This window comes from Helicoverpa armigera, chromosome 12, assembly GCF_030705265.1.
Source record: "Helicoverpa armigera isolate CAAS_96S chromosome 12, ASM3070526v1, whole genome shotgun sequence".
Classification (NCBI taxonomy): Eukaryota; Metazoa; Arthropoda; class Insecta; order Lepidoptera; family Noctuidae; genus Helicoverpa; species Helicoverpa armigera.
Genome location: NC_087131.1, coordinates 11844287 through 11863497, shown reverse-complemented (window position 1 = coordinate 11863497; position 19211 = coordinate 11844287). Strand labels below are relative to the sequence as shown.

Genomic DNA, 19211 nt, shown 5'->3' with positions numbered 1-19211 from the left:
TCGCATTTAAAATTTCGTTGTGAATCGCAAATATGGAGTATCAAGTAAGTACCTATGTGATTTTCAGTAAATATACTTTATCCCTCCAGACGCTACCATACCTCCCAGAGGCAATATTCATACATCATACATACATAAGACTATCTTCCTTCAGTAGGTAATCAATAAGTTTCGATATCAGTAATTTCTAACAGAAATATGCCTTCGTAATAAAGTTATTTTTAGCTTTTTTGGGTCATCTTTTTCCGTACACTCCTGATTAAGTTCTACCTCTATAACGAGTGTACGTAGCGCACGGTTATACTGTCAAGATTTTTATTTCCGATAGTCCCCTTTGTATGTGTGTAAAGCATCGATACAAGATCGAGCCATCATTAACTTTCTTATGGGTATGTGCACTTTTTGACCACTGGCTTTAACGAAGGATCAAAAATTTACAGGTACAGGATTTATACGCTTGTTCAAGTTCAATTCATATCTAACTTTATAGTCCAGATTTCCTTGAGATGTTTTCCTTCAACTTGAAGCAGCGGTTGGTGTCCGAGATATACTTATAAAGCCTATTGTGAAATATTAAAAGAGAAATTGGTAGATAGGTATTTACATGCCCGACAGATTGGTCTGGAATCGAACGAACTCGCAACTTTTAAATAAAAATCTCAAGCTTCCTTTTCTTTAAAGAATATACTAGAAGAACATACCTATAACTTTCTACTTCATGTTATAGTGGAAGAAACTGTGTAGTTTCTTGTCCGGAAATGAGACGGCGCAGTCGGTAACGTGTGTCGGTTCCCTTCTGTTCGACATCGCACGTGTCAAGTGTGTTCATATGTGTTGTGATTGCAATGTTATTGACTAGTAGTAAGTACAGTAGACATTTTGATGACTAGATTCTAACAAATCTGTTTGTGAACAAATGTGCGTCAAAAATTTTCAGCAAAAAAAGGAATATGCCGTGGTCATCAAGGATGCAATTAAGAGGACATGTATTAAGAATTATTCGTACGCAACGCAATGGTTTTAAAACTGAAGATTTTTATATAGAGCTGTTCTCATCTGTCTCATCATCAGCATCTCCGATCTGGACGAAGTTGAGCCAGCACAGTCAAAAACACAAATCATTCCTTACAGGCCATCAAATTCACTCCAAAAACCTTCATAGCACCGGACTTGTTAGTAAAAACCATTGAATATTTAATGAAAGCATTAATAAAAGAGAATTATACGTACAATAATAACGAGGCATGTAGTTAATTAAAGTGTGGTGTATAACAATTAGTAATCTCATTCGATCGCGACACGCGATACCACCCGTTGCTATCGTGTGTAAACATTTGTTCAGAAATAACTTCAGGACTTTTTTTTCACAGGGTTAAGCAGAGGTGGATCTGTAATGAATCTATAAGGGAACGTTTGAAAGTTTAATGAGCTAACTATTGAATTTTGGGAAGTTAACAGTGATTATAGCTTGTAACTCTAGATATGAATGTGTAAGCACTTTTAAGCCTGAAGCACAGGTTTTACCTAGTTCAGGCAAATTATATATCCTAAGTGCTGATTTAGAATTAAGCAATTTATTTTAAAATGATGTACAAATGAAGTTAATAAATGATTTATTTATTTTTTAAAAATTCCTAGGGACAATGTAGATATTCAATAGCTGAACTAAAACAAGCCTTTTGGCAACTAGTATAGCATTATGTTACCCTAAGCAAAGTATTAGCACTACTATTAAGGCGCCTAAGCTTGTTGGGGTTGCGCAATCGTGTTACCGCGGCCACAAATGGCTCCAGAACGTATTTAAGTGGTTTAGTATACATAAGTTTAGTTACTGAGACTCACACTGTACCAAAAACAAAAACCAAAACCAAACCAAAAAAAAAAAAAAGAATTCTAGGGACCAGAAAATTCACACCGACCCCAATCCAAATTTTATCTACGTTGATTGATGAGCCGAAACACCCAAAGTTTCCATACAAAGTAAGTTTGTATAACAACCAACCTTAAGCTTTAGCCTTCTTTCTGCAGCATAAAACCGACCTCCACAACTCCACAGTACAAACCGAACAACATTTTATATTCTCAAGCGATGCAGGTGCAAAGAAAACGTTTATTTAAGATTCTCTCCAATTAGCGCGACGCTTTCCTTCACTTTTTATAGCTTTGGATTGGATTAGACAGACTACGCTCAAAAATAAACCTAATTTCGCCTAGGAATAGGTTTAGATTGCCTTGTATTATGTGGTTGTTTTTTGTCTCAAATTGTGGCCGAAGAGAATGTATTTTAGCTTCCAATCATACTAAAATAAATTGGATGCTACGCTTGCAGACGCGTAGTCGCCGCGTAGCACTGACGTAGTAATGTACGCTACAAGTATTCGTAGGCCGTAGCAAAGGGGTTGGTTTCGACGAATTTATATTTTACAAATTGTATATAATTGTGGCTGTTTTATTGATGCCAATAATAAGTTGCGGCTTGTTTGTATAAAGGTGTTGATCAAATGTTTACTCTCAACAAATTCAGTTGCAAAACTATTTTGTTTGTTCAATCAAAATAATCAATGAGAACATTCTGATGAAGTACTGAAAGCTAATAATATCGGATTTAAAGCTCTAATTTAAGACACAAAGTAGGTAATTTTAACATAAGAATTACGGCTTTTTATCAGTGAAAGACTATTAATTTCCCATATACAAAATGTCACACACTAAATATCTATATAAATCAGCCTACATTATAACAATTAATATACGCAGCAAAAATAAATTGTACGTAATAATGTACAGTCAAGCTAATAGAAATCGCTCACGACTCTAGCGTGAATAACGGAACGCATGGGCATTTTATCGCCCACAATGATTAATGTCCATGTCGATGTACGAACAGTTCACCTCGCCTTACTTTACGACAATCGCCTTCAAATCGCACGGTTTATGATTTTTTATCGGATCCTAGCTCTAATATAAGATAATTTATGAAAAGTAATCGTTTTTAGATATTTTTTGCATACAATTTTCATCATCATTATTGGAAAACGAATAAATTCAACTATGCAAAAAGGCAGAAACAGTCCTACATATATGAAATATCAGCCAACATATTATAAATTACTATACCCAGCAAAAATACATTGTATACAAAAATATACATTTATAAGTAAGCAAACTAAAATCGCTCACTAGCGCATTTTATCGCCTTTAATGATTAATGTCCATGGCGATGTACGAACAGTTCACCTCGCCTTACTTTACGACAATCGCCTTCGAATCTCACGGTTTATGCCTTTTTATCGGACTTAAATAGCTTGTAATATTGGCGTAATTTTATGTAGATAGGCCTGTGATGGAAATCCCTACTTACTTAGAGTTACGAAAGTAACTCTGTCTGTCTGTTAAGCTTTCACGTCTAAACCACTGAACTGCTTTTAATAAAATTTGGAACAGAGATAGAATTGACCTTGAGAAAGAACATAGGATAGTTTTTATCCGGACATTTGAAGAATTCTCCTGGAAACGCGATATAACCGAACTAGTTGTTAAATAAGGTTGAGAGGAATGTAAAATATTAATATCGTGTGTCTATACAGTTATGGTTATATGAGTTTAGCTTCTGAAGTTTGTCAGATGCCTCGCTCATTCGCAGTATTTACCATCTGAGTGAACTCATTACTACATACCTAACTTTTTGGTGTGAACTGTATGTAGGCGTATTACCTTCTCTGATGTTTCACGTTTATTTTTTATGCACGGATAATAAGTAGATCATACTCGTCTTCAAGGACCTATATCTACAGCACATGTTCTTCATGTAACCGTGAAAGCGTAGGTAAAAAATGTACTTTCACATTCATAATGTTATTTACAAGTTGTGGATGTAAGTAGTGTCTGGGAAAATTCACCCACATATTGGCAGTTGTTATTAAATGTCATGCAATTTTAGGTAAGGTTTAAAAATGTGCTGAAAAACAGTATTTTTTGAACGTCAAAACTTGAAAAAGTCGGACTTGGAAAACCGGTTCCTATATGCTTTTGCTGGGAAGAAGTGATGTAAAAACTCCCCAGCAACGGATGTCTGTCTGTTAGGTTTGAAGAACTTCAATAAATTATTTGATCATAATTATCTGATTCTATAGCAAATGTACCTAAAAAAATGCATAAAAAATTAAAGTAAAAATGGCCGATCCTAGTTATCACCCATGAACATATCGTATCTAACGGCCAGACTTTGATTTATTACAAGAAAAGTAGATACTCAGAAACGGAATGTATAAGGCTATATCTTTATTCCGTGCCGGCGTCAAAACCAATGCATTTTAGATGAGCGCGACAGACAATGCACTTCATATAATATCAGAAAACAGAAGACTGTTTTAAAATATTCTCAATATCTGCAGTTAATATAACGTTTTCTGTACTGTTTTGTGGATTTGAAAAGCGGGGAAAAGTTTCTAGTATTTTTATAATCAGTTCAGCTTTTAATCAGTTCAGCTTTTAAGGATAGAGATGTGTGTTTTTAATCACAACACATACCGAAAACAATTGTACATTTTATCTGATGTTTAAGTCAATAAAACTGCACACATAAATATTTATTATAATGACTGTGATATTTTTGCTCATAAAATCCATCTTCAACTTAAAACCCTACACAGCAGTAGGCAAGCACTAACATAAAAAAATCTTTCACACAATTAAAACCCCACTATCATAGCAACAGCTCTTTATAAAACATTCCAGCAATTTTCAACCCCTAACCTTAAGTATGAAAACCGCTAAATCACTATGGACCAAGTTACGATGGTTGCTTTACACGTACCAACATAACCAGTATAGCGAGATCTGTCATATTGTGGTGGAAGCCGGTCGTATGTTCAAGCAAGCTAGTAATAACACTTGACTTTGATTAATGTGACTGTGACGGTGAATACGGCTGGTGGAGGACCTTAGGAATGTTTAATAGTTTTGGTTATAGATGGTTGCAGAGTGATGTGGTCCTCACCTTTGTCTTTTGAGGTTGTGGTTAGAAGACATATAGGCTGTCACTAGGGTGACAATTGTACGTGGCTCGTGACGAAGATCCAGGTAAGTTGTGATAAGCAACGAGCTGTAAGGTTAAGGAACAAGCCTTTACCCAGCAGAGCAGACGAATTGATCGTCATACTTTTACCTATAAGCTGCTAGATGAAGATTTTCTTTGCAATGGCAGTAATTCTGGGTGTATTTTTTTCTAACAATTTTGTCAAACAATTTGTTTTCTTAAGAAGATGTGTATTGAAATATTACTAATACTTAAAAGACTGTGTTTTCGTGGTATTATGTTTAAAAACCTTAATTTAAAACGATTTGTAATGCAAGAACCCGAGACTTGACAGTAGCCGGATCACTGTTCCTCTTGATACGATATATTGATATCACAAACAATATATTTGATACTGAACACACAGGGCTCTGACTCTCATTATGTTCAGTCACGAAGTGTTGTCTACTCGCTATACATACATATACGAGTATACATATATTGTGTTCGTACAGGTTGTGGGACGAATATATAATATATTACACGGAGTTAATAAAGTAATTTTACTATTTTGATTATTTTTTCGTAGGTATTTTATTCTGATTCAGTTTCAGAATTCCATTCAGCTAACAAAACAATAAAAGGTAGGTTCTATCTATTGTTGTGTGATTAAGTAATAAAAGCTAAGCACAAAAACGTTATTGATAAATCTAGGATTGAATTGGAGAAATAAATTGTTAAAAAACAAGCATATACCCATAAACCAGAATCAAGAGCAATGCCAAAGCTATGTAACAAACTGCACCAATATTCACAACTCATTGACTTAGCACACAAAAATAAAAATAAATATTCTAAAACGACTTTTGAGTATTTATTTTAGAATAAATTGCAGTTCTGCAGTGCGAGTGGCGCAGTATATCTGCAGTCAAATGGTGGCCATTTTATGAAATGCCCACTTCTATAAGTACTACACACATTTGACGGGTGAAACGCGAAAAATGCTCCAGTATAATAGAGCGTTTTTCTCGCTTGCTTTAAACAAGTTTTGAATGAAAAGGTATGAAAGTACTTCAGCCTTTTGTTGGCCTGTTTGCGGTAACAATATAATTGTTTAAAGTTTTGTTGGGAAGTGGAAATGTATATCTATGTATCTACACTAGTATTATAAAGAGGAAAAATTTGCATTTTTGTTTATAACGGATAAACTCAAAAACTACTTGACCTATTTTAAAAATTCTTTCACTATTGGAAAGCTACACTCTTCCCGAGTAATTTTTGTTATATTTTATCCCGGTAAGGGCAGTAGTTCCCACAGGACGCGGGTGAAACCGCGCTAAAACGGCTAGTATACAAGTTATTTTTATCAGTACGTATTTATGTCAGGGTGGATGTTTGCTGAAGGAAATGCAATGTGGCTGCAAGGCTACCTGAAAGTGAGGATGCAACCTCCAATATATTTACCTTGTCGGCTCTTATTGGACCTGGGATGGTAGACTTTTTTATATATTTTATGGCAGCAGTATTGGTCTTTTTGTTTTAGAATATTCCTATTTTGAAGTAACTAAAAATGGTAAAAGATCAATTTCATAGGGAAGAAGACGTAACCATACCAGTTATTCTTCAATTTTTTTTTGATGATCGCATAATTTCTTTACGTCATGTTTACCTGACCATACTGTTAGGTCTCGTCTATCAAAACCAGGATCATCTCTGTTTGAAATCAATTCAACGATGTGCTGTGTGCGTGTCATTAATTAGCCACAACTTAATTTGTAATAAACATTGTGTGATAAATCCTCATTTATACCATTAAAAGTTTTATCATTATCCTGTCCCTGTCACAAAATTTTCCTGTCACCGATGGCCATGATACATTTGCCGAGCAGTGTTTTCCTGGACCCCACGTAGGTCCGTAGTGTTAGGTACTTTTTAACTTACCATAGAAAATATGGCTGCAAAGAGAGTTGCTTGAGAGATCTCTTCAGGTGTTGAGTTATTAGTTATGAGTTATGGAAGAAGAAGACATGTTGCGCAGACAACAAATAGTAAATTGAGAGTTCAGGTAGAGGAATGAATATGATACCTAATCACCTTTCACCTACCGTCTTCGAACCTGATATATCTCACATTTGTGATGATTTGTGAAATCAAATAAAATCTATTTTGAAAGGATTTCAAACCACTATGTGTTGGTATTTAGCGCGACAAGAGATTGATTAAATAAGTAGATATAGAGTAAGTATTCTGCGAATTTTAATTACTCTTGCATTAAAACAAAAAGCCTTCATTAAATGAACAAGCAGCGGTAATTAATTAAGTTATTGATAACGAACTCCGGATCACCAATTAATTGAAATTATGTTAATGCAATGTTTTAATTAAATTATGGTCAATAACGGGTATAGAATGCCTTTTATGTATGGGATAGGGATACCTATATTACTTCCCAGAATCCATAATTTTCGTTCAGGTTACTGAGAAATGTGAGTTCTAAAAGAGAACCTTGATAGTTAGAAAGAAAAAAAGAGAGAGAGGATATGTAGAAACAACAATGACTTTCTGTCGTGCTTTCACCTTCCAAAACGACTATATCCTACACAGATACTTAGTTTAGATCTGGAGCCTAGGAAAATACATAGGTTTTTATTCAGATAATGGGAATAGTTCCCCTGGCATGCGAATAATACCGTGGGCGGAAGCTAGTAAGCTAGTTACAAAATGAATTCTCGGAAAGCCACAAAGGTACGCATAGTTATTCAGTCACAGTTTACACAAGGTAGGTATATGCCATTTTAATCCCTGAATTCCCAAAAGGGTTTAATATGACATAACATTAGCTAGTAGATACTACCTACTCATACCTATTACAGTTCTATATTTCCTTTCAATTTATATAGATTCGCCTACGTATGAAATAAACATTTGTTATAACCACCTGTTTTATTTACTAGGTCTATATCGATATTCACTACTATACCAGTGTCAACTCATATCGCAAGCATATTTTAAGGTTAGAGATTTCGGTAACACCATATAAATCGGTTCAGTTCTATGCTCGAAAGCGTAACAAACAATCAAACTTAGCATTGACAACATAACATTACCATAAAATGCCATATCTAAATACTGTTGATAGCCACAGCCAAATCCTCCCACCATTTCTACCATAATTAGGTTACAATAGGGAAACCGGAAAAGGGATCCGCAGTAACAATTGAATTTGTTCCTACCCTTCAGTTGCAACAAAGGGATGGATCGATAAGTTCTAGGCGCAAACAAAAGTATGCCTAGATTGATGTTCCCACAACGTCTGAATGACGGCGCAAGATTTATAACACCTGGAATTTTAAATGTATTTTTTTCCTGGTAATTTTTAGGTAGTGAAAAGAGTATAAGGTTTTTCAATATGGAAATGAGGATAAATGATATACGTTCATCAGTGTCATATTTGGTAAAGTGTAGGTGCAAGTGCACGTGCACTTGTTTTTCCCTGAAATGTTAGGCAGCTGTGCGTTTATGGAGTTATTGCTATTTGTAGCTCCATTTTGTGTAAAAGCCACAAAAGGGAAAATTAATTATGAATTAATACGTAAAGGACAATCCCAACTGTTATATTAACTTGTTTCATGATGTCACGAGAACTGATTAGTAGTAATACTATCAGCTATCAGAATCGCATCATATTTTGGGCTTCTGACTACCCGATAGTTAAAGAGTTTCTATGGATGTCGAGGATGACCCATGGGATCCACTTAGTGCTCACACAGAGAAACTCATCAGGACATGGATGGTGACCCATCCACAGACGAACTTCGCCAATCGTTGCTTACCCTTATGATCGATCGACCCACGCAACTGATATTCAAAATGTTTACCGTCATATCATTCTCTCACCATATGTTTATATTCCAAGTTCTCCAAGCTTCATGAAAGTGCACAGTTGCTACAAAGTTATGTCAAGCGTGTGTTGATACGCGCGAACAACTCAACTACTTCGTGTGAGCACTCATACTTACACAAGTATGCAGTTATGTGAGTCTACTGGTATTCACGCTGCTTTGAAGTACGGAATGTTTTTACACTGTGGGCGTTGTTATCTTAGAGGTCTGGTGCATCAAAAATGAATGTTATAAGTGGAACATACTACAGGACTTCTACAGTATTCTACTACTACAGTCTTTTGATGTCTCAACTAATATTATGAACCTAAGATTTCGTTGATTTGCTAGAACTAGCTAATCTCCAGAACTACCGGACTGATTTGAATTTCTGACCGGAAACGTGGAGTACTTAGTTCCCAAATGATAGGGGTAGGCCCGCTGGTGTCAGCTAGTTTAATTATTCAATATTTTAGAGTCTTGGTCTGGACTACTTTTTGTTTGTTACTCTTGCCAAGGAGTAACGTGTTTTCCGGTTTAACACTGGCTGCATGCAAAAATAAGTTGGAGTATAATAATAAAAAATTGGAGATATAGCCATATACATATGTAGGTATTGTTGTGTTGTTTCGCCGGTATACATAAAAACAAACCCAGCATTATCAAAATCAGTAATTCAAGGAACGAGTTTAGTAACAGGAATTCTGCTTTTTCGAGAAAAGCCAACACATAGATTGTCTTTCTTGCTTTTCAGCCAACTTCAGTTATCGTTATTTAACCTGAAATGTATGTATAGTATACTGCTTGAAAAAAATCGCTTCTTATATCTTCCCTCCCAATGTGGTCGCTATCTATACAAAATCTTACTCCATTTTCAAATTAAACAAAATCCTCCTTCGTTTTCCATTACCATAAAGAAGGCGTTGCGTATCTATCGTGTATATACCTAGAAAAGTTTGTACCATGGAGTCTTTACACCAGCAAAATTTACAGCTTTATGAACATTTTCTGCCTCAATTTACCAGTCCAGGGGTTTCAGGCAGGATCCTTAAATTACGATTATGGTAATACGAATGGGGTTGCGAAAAGCGTTGTGAGTAGAACCTACTTTGGGGATGTTAAGTATTCTAATGAAAAATGATGAGATGAAAAGTTTAGTTATAAGAATAGGGATCGGAAAATATGGAGGGAATTCGGCTTTAGTTGTAGTATTGAAATGATATTAAATGTGCTCGTAGTATGCTAATTTTCACAGACCACGCGATGTTAAAGAAATGAGTCCGATATAGAATTTCTTGCCAAGAATAATGACCCTGTTTCGATAAGCCTAATCGATGAGGTTTATGAGTAAATCCCAAATACAGAAGAAGCGACTTACCTACGGATTGTTACGCAAGAAGCTTGTCACATCACCAATTTATTTATGCGGCCTAGATAACTTCAAATTATTACGTCAACCATCAAAAAAGTATATAAAACTAACACTGATTCCAAAAAATAATTCCAATTTCAAACATCACAGCACTCTTGCAGTCATTGTGTCACTGGCACACGAAGAAAAGGAATATAAATTCGATTTTCAAAAGCTATTTCTAAGATGGCGGTTCACTTTTTCGTGGGAAAATTGCGCGGGTTTTTGTGATGGATTGGTTTTATTTGTGGTATTTTGGTGGTTTTCTTTGGATTTTATTTGTGTGAATGTTGAGTTATCGGCGTTGTGCGGAGCGCGTGCATTCGGCCGCTCGGGCTAGGGCGGCGGTGTGGCGGCGCCGTATCGACGGGGCGCGCCGGCGCGGGCGTTGCACCCCTTACAACAGGGAGGTACTAGGGCGATTGCTTTATACTATATTGAGTGACATACATTTTTAGGGGCTGGTGATGACAGGGGACGTTGTCAAGGTCAAGAGTACTCAGCCTTTTCTTAAAGATATTTAACTATTAAGTTAGGTACCTAGATCGGACATCCATTATTCATATCTAGACCATGCCTTGCTATTGTTTTATATTGAAATTATATAATTAAATATTGCTTTTACATTAAAGTTGTGGTAAATAATTTGTAACACAAACTTTCGCACGCATTTGTACCTGTTCTACTTGATTATTTACTTAAAATGTATCTTAAGAGCTCATGCGAATTTAAGTTAAGTATAGAGAAAGAAATACCATAAGAATATGAGTACTCTAACAGTAAGATTTTGTTACATAACCTTTAACACTCAATTACTATAACAAAAATTCCCAAGTAGGGCCCTCACCGTCTGAAAAACTACGGAGGTTCTACTCGCGACGGAAACGCACGATCTTTCCCGAGTTCGGCCGAAGTCGAAGCTGTCTGAAGTTGATTCAGTGGCCAGTATAAGTTGAGCTCCCTCCCCGCTCTTCAGACCTCCTTCATAAGGTGTGAAAAACGTAATTATATTTGACATGAGAGTTCTATATATAATGGGTGGTTTGAACAGGGCATGCGCGGGGGACATCGATGGATCGGGTGAAGCCAGGTGCTTGCAAAATACTCGGTTATTGTGTTACTTATAAATACAAACTATGTATAATAATCATAGTTGGATCAAGTCCAATTTTCTATATCTCCACAACTTTCGGGGTTAATTTTGAAAGCTGCAAGGGAGGCAGAATTTTACAAAAAAGTATTCTATCGCGTACTTTCCTTGGTTGGTTTTTTCACTTGGCAAGTAAAGTAAGGGTTGCTAGTGGATTAGTATAGTAATTAAAAACGTTCTTTTGATTGAGTTGTGGCCTGCGTCAGCCGCTGTGCTATATTTTTTTTTCACATTTTATTATGCAACTGCTATAAATATCGCCGTGGTTATGCTAATAGGAAAATTATATTTAGAAATGTCATGCATTTCAGAAGTAGGTAATGAATTTAATAACTGCAATATAACACAATTTCTATATATATACAACATTATATGTACAAATCATTAAAATCAAATAATTATGCGACTTAATCATAATTCACTTTTTACCTTTATAACCGTTTTTACTTTAGACAGTTACCCATCTCCAAGTAGATAAATTCCATTTTTGGAAACCGGTAAAAAAAAACGATTTTTGGAGGAAAACAGTGGTTGCCAACCATATCATCCAGGTAGATACACCCGATCGGCATAAACTGCACCCAATTAATAATAATCCATTGTATGATCTCAAAATGCAGTTTCATCCATTTCTGCTACATTTTGCCGTGCTGCGGAGGCAGGAGGGGAATCTGAAAACATTACAAAGGTATCAGAAATGTGATAACGGATATGTACTATAAAAAAAATATAAATGTTCTTTGTAATTTTTCTGAAGTGAAACAGTCGTATCTCCATTTTTACTTGGTAACTGTATTAACAAGTATAAGGTTCTTCAAGATTCATAATTTCTCGTCAAATTAAATAGTTCTTATTAATTTGTTCATGTTTCTTATAAAAATATAAGGTTGAGTTGCACCATTTAACGATAAAAATGACCGAACCATAATCGTTTCAGTTAAATGATTCTACCCATGCTTTTCACAAAAGTTAAATGCCAAGTTAATATATTAGTGTTTTAGCCCAGAACTGAATCAATTGCACCGCTTTCAAAACCCCTATGGTCAATATATGATATATCCCTGAATTTACAATATCACTACGGATAAAATACAGTTTAATATGTGTTAATATTGTTCAACTCACCACTCTCTTCGCTTGGTTCTGACTTGCGTCGGAATTTTAAGGCCAGGACCACCACCATGCTAACTCCAGCTAAAGAAGAAAGTCCTATGAGTAATATCTTTTCCACTTCATTATATTCTTCAGAATTCTTGCTTTTCATAGCCCCATTGACGATATCTGTCCTTCTGTTAAAGGTTCCTTTGCTGTAATCAGGCTTGACTTCAGCATAATTCCTAACTTCCTTTTTGACTTCTTTATTGTCAATGACTTCTTTCCTTGCATTGTCTTTATAACGAGTGTTATTTAGTTTACAATCAACATCAGATGCAGTACAATTTCTTTTATCATTTGCATTGTTTTTATTTGTTTTACAACCGTCTTTAGATGTAGTACAATTTCTTACAGAGTTTACGTGGACTTTTTTTTCTTCTTTCGTAATTTTGTTGTCAGTTGTATTAACATGATTGTTCAAATCTATGGATAGACATTTAAGAATATTTCTGTCAGTAGCAGTATTTGTGCTGCTATTTTGCTTTAGAAGATCACATTGTAATATAATGTTTTGTTTTTCTTTTGCTTCTTTTAGGAATTCGTTAAATAATTTTGTATTACTAGAATTTAATGCAGGTTCTTGTAGAAAAATTACTAATTCATTTTGTATATGGGGTTGCGTATTGTTCGTGTGATTACTTCCTGTGCAATTTGATAATTGTAATTCAAAAGTTTCTGTTCCCAGTGTTCTTGTGCCACTAATGCCTGAGTTAATGATTTTTCCTTTATAAATACTCTGACCCAAGTTCTTCGTACAATTGTCATTTGCTGGCATGAGAAATTGTATCAAATAATCGTTTGTCACTGGATTAAGAGGTTTTATTGTAGCATTTCCAAAATTATCTGTTGCTGTGCTATTGTCATTGCCTTGATACTTTTGGTGTGTGGTTTCATTTATAGCAGTATCGAAATGTAAATCATTTGAACAGTTATCAAAATATATTTCGTTATTTGCGTTTTCCTCTGCGACACAAATCCTTCTGATGATTTTTCCATCAGTTTTATTGTCAGATTTCACTTCATTTGTTTTGTTCACTAATTGTGGAGTTAGTAATATATGTGGATTGTGTTCAGCAAAAGAAATGTCTTCGCATTGAAAATTAAGTGTATTATTTGAAGTAGAGGACATTGAATTCTTCGTGCAGTTAGGATACCTTGTTATTGTATTGTTTTGGACATAGTTTGATTTTAAATATATATTTATATCTTTTATGGTTTCGTCACCAATGTTTTGCTTGCAAGAAGATCGTATTAAAATTGCACATTCTAAAGTTACAGATTTGAAGTATTTGATCAGTGAATCGGTTTGTATTTTTGTATGATTATCAAAATAACCCGTAAATATTGGCTGGATTGGACTGGTATCATCTCGATTGATTGACATTTGAAGCGATTTTGCTGTTTCTATATCAGGGTTGTCTGTGTCACTACAAATATTAGCATAAGCACAGGAAATAGTTTGTTGGGTGGAGTTAGACACATTATCTTCGTCTTCATTCAAGTAAATAAGATTTAAATCGTACTTTGCTATATTAATTGGATTATCCAAAGTACTATTTGGTATTCTGTCTAGTATTTTTTGTTCTGTAACATTCACAGGTTTCTCTGTAGTTGTAACATTAGGATGAGGATTAAGTAAAGGGAATTTATTATGTTCAGCAAAGTCTGTATTATTGCATTTTAAATCAAGTGAATCATTTATTCTGTTCGTAAAGTTATTTGTGCAGTTAAAATATTTAGATACCGTGTTATTTTCAACGTAATTAGTTTTAATATAGATGTTAACTTCTTTAACAGACTTTTTGTCTATGTTAGCATTGCAATTGTAATGTTTCAAAATATTACATGTTATGTTTACCGATTTGAAGTCTTTGAACGGTGGAGCTAAGTATGTATTAGAATCATTAAAAAAGTAACCCGTGAATATGGGTTGGACAGGGCTCTTTTCATCCCGAAGTATTGTTATTTTTAATGTTTCATTTAAACCATTTTCCGTTTTGCCCTCACCACCACAGATAGTTTCAGCATAATCACAGTTTACTTCACCATGTGTATTATTTGTTTCTGCAATGGAGTGGGAAGTGTTCATATCGTTTTCCATATCATTTATATAAATGACATTTACGTCATACAGTGATTTGTCTATCTCTTCATTTGTAGTTTCATTTTTATGAGCTGTTTCAATTTCATCGGCTCTTGGAGTCATGCTTGTAGTAGTTAATAATCTTATATTTTTATATCTGTCTGTTATTGTTATTCTTTCATCAGGTATTGTGGTGTGAGTTTGATAGTTTGTTTTCTTCACGTGTTTTGTGCAACCAATCGATGTGTCATGGTATTCTACTTCTAGAACACATTCCTTGTTGAAAGGAATAACTTCAGGGTCTGTTGAATTGCATGGAACGGTTATTTCATCCCAATCTATGTCGCGTCTAAAAAAATAAGTGAATTTTATCAAATTACTTACAGTTACTGAGTTTATTTAGATACTTAAGTAAAGCTTTACGTTGATATGACGTTAAACGGTTAAAAATACAAATGATTGCAGGACTTACATCTTTTGTGGTCGTAAATTTTCACGTGGACAGGAACTTTCTTTGACTATCAAATAATACTGGTCGCATTTGGCGTCGCATTTCTCTAAATCGTAGATGTTCTGCAATTCCAAAACAAAAAATCTAATGTACATACATACATAGTTTAGGACAACACTTATTCATAACCGGTAACTAGATCATACTGTTATTTAAATAATATCACCCACAGAGCATCTGAAAAGGGTCAGCAACTCATAACGTAAACACTTTTTTGTAACCAATTAAAATAATATGAACTCGTAATTTAATAATAGATTGATGACTGAAGCACGTAACTGAGTCATTTGATTATCTTTGAGGCACTTTAATAAAAAAAAACCTGTATTCATTTAGTTTGTTTCCAGGAATGGTGAGTTTACTTTCTTTCTAGGAGTAAATACATAATTAGATAAATTATGAAGTCAAGCTCATCAAATCCATGACATAAAATTTTAGGAAAAATAATAAGCCTAATAATCACTTTTTTGCATACTGAATTGTTAATAAATTCTATTTACATATCCAAACTGTGGGTTTATTGGAGAAAAATCCTTTTATTCCTTCAAACCTTGTATTTCTTTATAGTTTTCAATATATAGAATTGTCATAACAAATTAACATTCTTCCCACGTCCTGTAGAACCTCTTGAAGTCGGATAAAAAGTGGTCTATGTCCCTTTTCAAGCTCTGAATTAAGTAGCACTTTTATGAAAGGGTGATCGAATAAGTTACTTTTACATTAAAAATAAATATTTCTGATCATAATTCCTTAGAATTACTACACAACATAAGAGACACTTTTCCTACTTACCATAAAAATTACACACATCACAAATAGCTTCATTATTTTTACTTTCACGCAACTATTTTAACACTCGCTCACATTATCACTAAAACCACTGATCACGAATCAAAATCACAATATTTGTCGATTTTATATAACTATATTTTAATTTATATGATACATATAATGTATGATTAATTGACAAATAGAAGAGTTTCCTTGACGTTGCGTCCTGTACATTGGTTGGTATGTAATGTAATGACATACATAGTTTCCATTTTGGTTTTGATTTACGTCATAAGGAATAAATAATAATTCTGTGGTTAATCTATGGGTGTTATAATAATACGTGGTAACTATTTTGTTGGTTAATACTTAGAAGTCAATTGATAGTAGACACTAAATTCCAAAAATAAAGTTTAGGAAGTTTATATTAAGCAATGTAACATGTATTTATTAAACACAGAAGCACCTTTTATATAAACTTATTTTAGAAGCAACAAACAGCCCGAGCCCTTCTGAGCAGTCGGGTAAAATTAAACACATGTTTTTGGTTATCGCATAATATTTTTTTTAGATAAGACTCTAGACTTGACTATTCAGGTAATGCCCAAACCATGTAGTGTATTACCTACTATTAAAATAATATGGTTAGTGACAAAGGTACCTCTATACTCGCAAGACAAAACAAGCAAATACGGATTTTGCCATAGTATTGTACAGGAAATTACCAAGGAAACGCTGGAGAGAAGATCTAGACGGCTTTCACAAGGACTGGCCACAAATAGCGACCAATGGGGAAAGATGGAAGGCTATGGGAGAGGCCTTTGCCCAGCAGTTGGACAACATAGGCTAAATAAAAAAAATAATGTACAGGTAAATATAACAAAAGGACCTAATTAGAAAAATAATGTCTATTATAATAGCGACAATGACATACTACCATTCATTAGCCTTTATTGGGAATTTACATACGTACGTACGGACACCGTTATATCCGCAAGTTTTCCTGAACTATTGGGCAATAGGGTCTATAAATAGGATCACGATATTAAAGAATTTGCTTGGGATTTAATAAACATGATGTTAGCGAAAAACCTACTTTTTCCAGTTTGTTATTCAAAAACAATTTGTCTACGAAGATATCTTAGCGTGCTTTGATTTTGGATTGATTGGATGCTAAATGTAGAAAATAAAATATCAAATATTGCCTAAATTACATTGGATGGTAAATCTATGTAAGGTGATATACTGGAAAATTCATAATCTTTACTAAATACTACCTTGACTTCATAGTTACTACTCAATGACAGTCACACTACAAATCATACAGCTACGAAAAATATTACAAGCCAGCATGGAGTTCTAATCTGTGGACTATCAAGACCATTTGGTGATGGTCCATCGGTAAAATATTACAAGCATAATCATATGTTCTGTTGCCATGGTACCTAGTAGATTGTACGTTATGGCTTGAGACTCACCGAAGTGGTTACTGAACAATGGTATCTGGAGTCACGTGAGTGAATTCGTCTGCCTGACATGACAAGATAACCATAATCTTGGATGCATCCTACACTATCATGATGATCATGACCATATAAATATCAATATAACCATATTCACAAAAAAATTGAAAGTCTTTCTCTTGAACATAATTGTTTCAGATATTTCAGCTAAGGGATCTCTTTTCGAACTCTCCGTTACAGTTGGTAGGGTAATATGGTTTTATTTGCAAATATCTCTAAAAAATAAAAGATTTTTAAATTGTGAAAAAATGTGCCAAATAGTACCATTACCAAAAGTATTTTTTACCACTAGGACAAAGCACGTGCATGTCCATTAAAATCCGCGAGAAACAGAACAAACGATACGAGAATGTATCTATCTATAAAGAAATATAATATTATGCGAATGGTTCACAGAAAGCGCTCCCGAGAGCATTGACACGCATAGTGGAATCTGACGGATGCGCTGATAAAGTATAGTATTTATAATGTTTATTGTATTCCTGTGAAATGCCCATTAGCATTCATTCAAGCTATATTTTATATCTCTACCGGGGATGTTATCTTCCTGGTGTATTATGTTCAATCAAAGTCTATCTTCCTCATAGTGTGATAGAAGGATACAGTATGCTGTCATGCTAATCTATACGATTGTTGTAACAAGATAAGTACATAGGTACCTTTCCTTTAACATATTTTTTGTGCATCTGTGGCAGTTACGGGTTATCAGAAGCCAGAATATCTGGCTACCAGTCTTATCAAGGGGGGTATAGCGTTGGGTTGATCAGTCGATCTAAGTAAAGTATTGGTACCCAGTATAGTAGGGTAAGACTAGTCTATATGAATTTTCAAACATTAACATTGAAGCTAGATTAGCAGTAGTATAGGAGAAAGATTAGTCATAGCCAGTTAACGAGATGGCCCAATTGTCATACAGGCAACGGATGTAATGATAGCTTCATAATTAGTCCAACGATGTTCCCACTCTGATTGTATGCTCTACCAGCTGTTTTTCATGGGTTTACCCGTGTTTCGAGAAAACTACTTCCGGCACCCGGATAAAAAGGAACTTTTGTACAATTAAGTATCATCAAAATCTTGTTTTTGTGTGAGACTAATAAACATCCTTACATATGTAGAAGTGGTTTTAATGTAAAAGATTTGAATAGGAGTTTTGGATGTTTCTTCTTAAGTTGAAGCTTTAACGGTTGAATGAATGAGTATTTTCGATTATTTTTACATAGAGGTTAGTTTTAATCTGAGTGCTGGGTTTGACCCCGAGAGGAAGGTAGAAAATCCATGTAACCACGCATCCGAACTTTTCAGTTTATAATATTAAAGTGATGTAGACGACCTGAACACCAGCTCGGAATATATATATATATATATATAGTCGGTCCCTCATATCTGAGGATCGTGGTCAGCATCGGGGTAACATCTGGAGCGGATGATCTGCCTCCACCGGTTTCGATCCAGCGCATCTCTCACTACCGCGTAGAATTCGGAGGACGATGAGTCTTTCACTTGATCGGTCCATCTGGTTGGTGAACGACCACGCGATCGTTTGCCTTCGGTGCACCCAACGACAATCAGTTTTTCCAGACTTCCAGCTCGGAATATAAATCCAACTAAAATTGTTCCACAATTGAGTACAAGTACCTACCATATTACTTGTTTTGACCGCACCTGTAATAACTATAGTTTTACTAAGCAATTTACGATGAAGACAT

General features: G+C 34.7%; 3 protein-coding genes across 6 annotated transcripts in view; all 3 read right to left on the bottom strand.

The window, feature by feature from the left end:
* Positions 1-10702, bottom strand: part of LOC110382309 (uncharacterized) — a 42466-nt gene extending 31764 nt beyond the window's left edge. Inside the window, exon 1 of one of the 4 annotated variants that reach the window (XM_049838922.2) lies at positions 10277-10702. The gene's annotated coding sequence lies outside the window, so the exon portion shown is untranslated. The remainder of the gene's footprint in view (positions 1-10276) is intronic. The other 3 variants (XM_049838923.2, XM_021342897.3, XM_021342904.3) reach the window with 3 other exon arrangements.
* LOC110382021 (V-type proton ATPase 116 kDa subunit a 1) overlaps positions 1-19211 on the bottom strand; it is a 161964-nt gene that overhangs the window by 93331 nt on the left and 49422 nt on the right.
* LOC110382104 (putative uncharacterized protein DDB_G0282133) lies at positions 11794-16233 on the bottom strand. Its single transcript, XM_021342596.3, has 4 exons — positions 16001-16233; positions 15170-15270; positions 12585-15046; positions 11794-12130 (listed from the first exon to the last, which is right to left on the bottom strand). Exons 1-4 carry the CDS (start codon positions 16031-16033, stop codon positions 12069-12071), a joined length of 2658 nt encoding a protein of 885 aa, XP_021198271.3. The 5' UTR covers positions 16034-16233; the 3' UTR covers positions 11794-12068.

What these genes read in the sequence shown, in the direction of transcription:
- LOC110382104 (XM_021342596.3), bottom strand. Translation starts at nt 16,033, where the DNA reads ATGAAGCTATTTGTGATGTGTGTAATTTTTATG. An exon ending in AATTTACGACCACAAAAGAT is followed by an intron (nt 15,047 to 15,169) that starts GTAAGTCCTGCA and finishes TTATTTTTTTAG; the next exon opens with ACGCGACATAGATTGGGATG. An exon ending in AGAACCAAGCGAAGAGAGTG is followed by an intron (nt 12,131 to 12,584) that starts GTGAGTTGAACA and finishes TAATGTTTTCAG; the next exon opens with ATTCCCCTCCTGCCTCCGCA.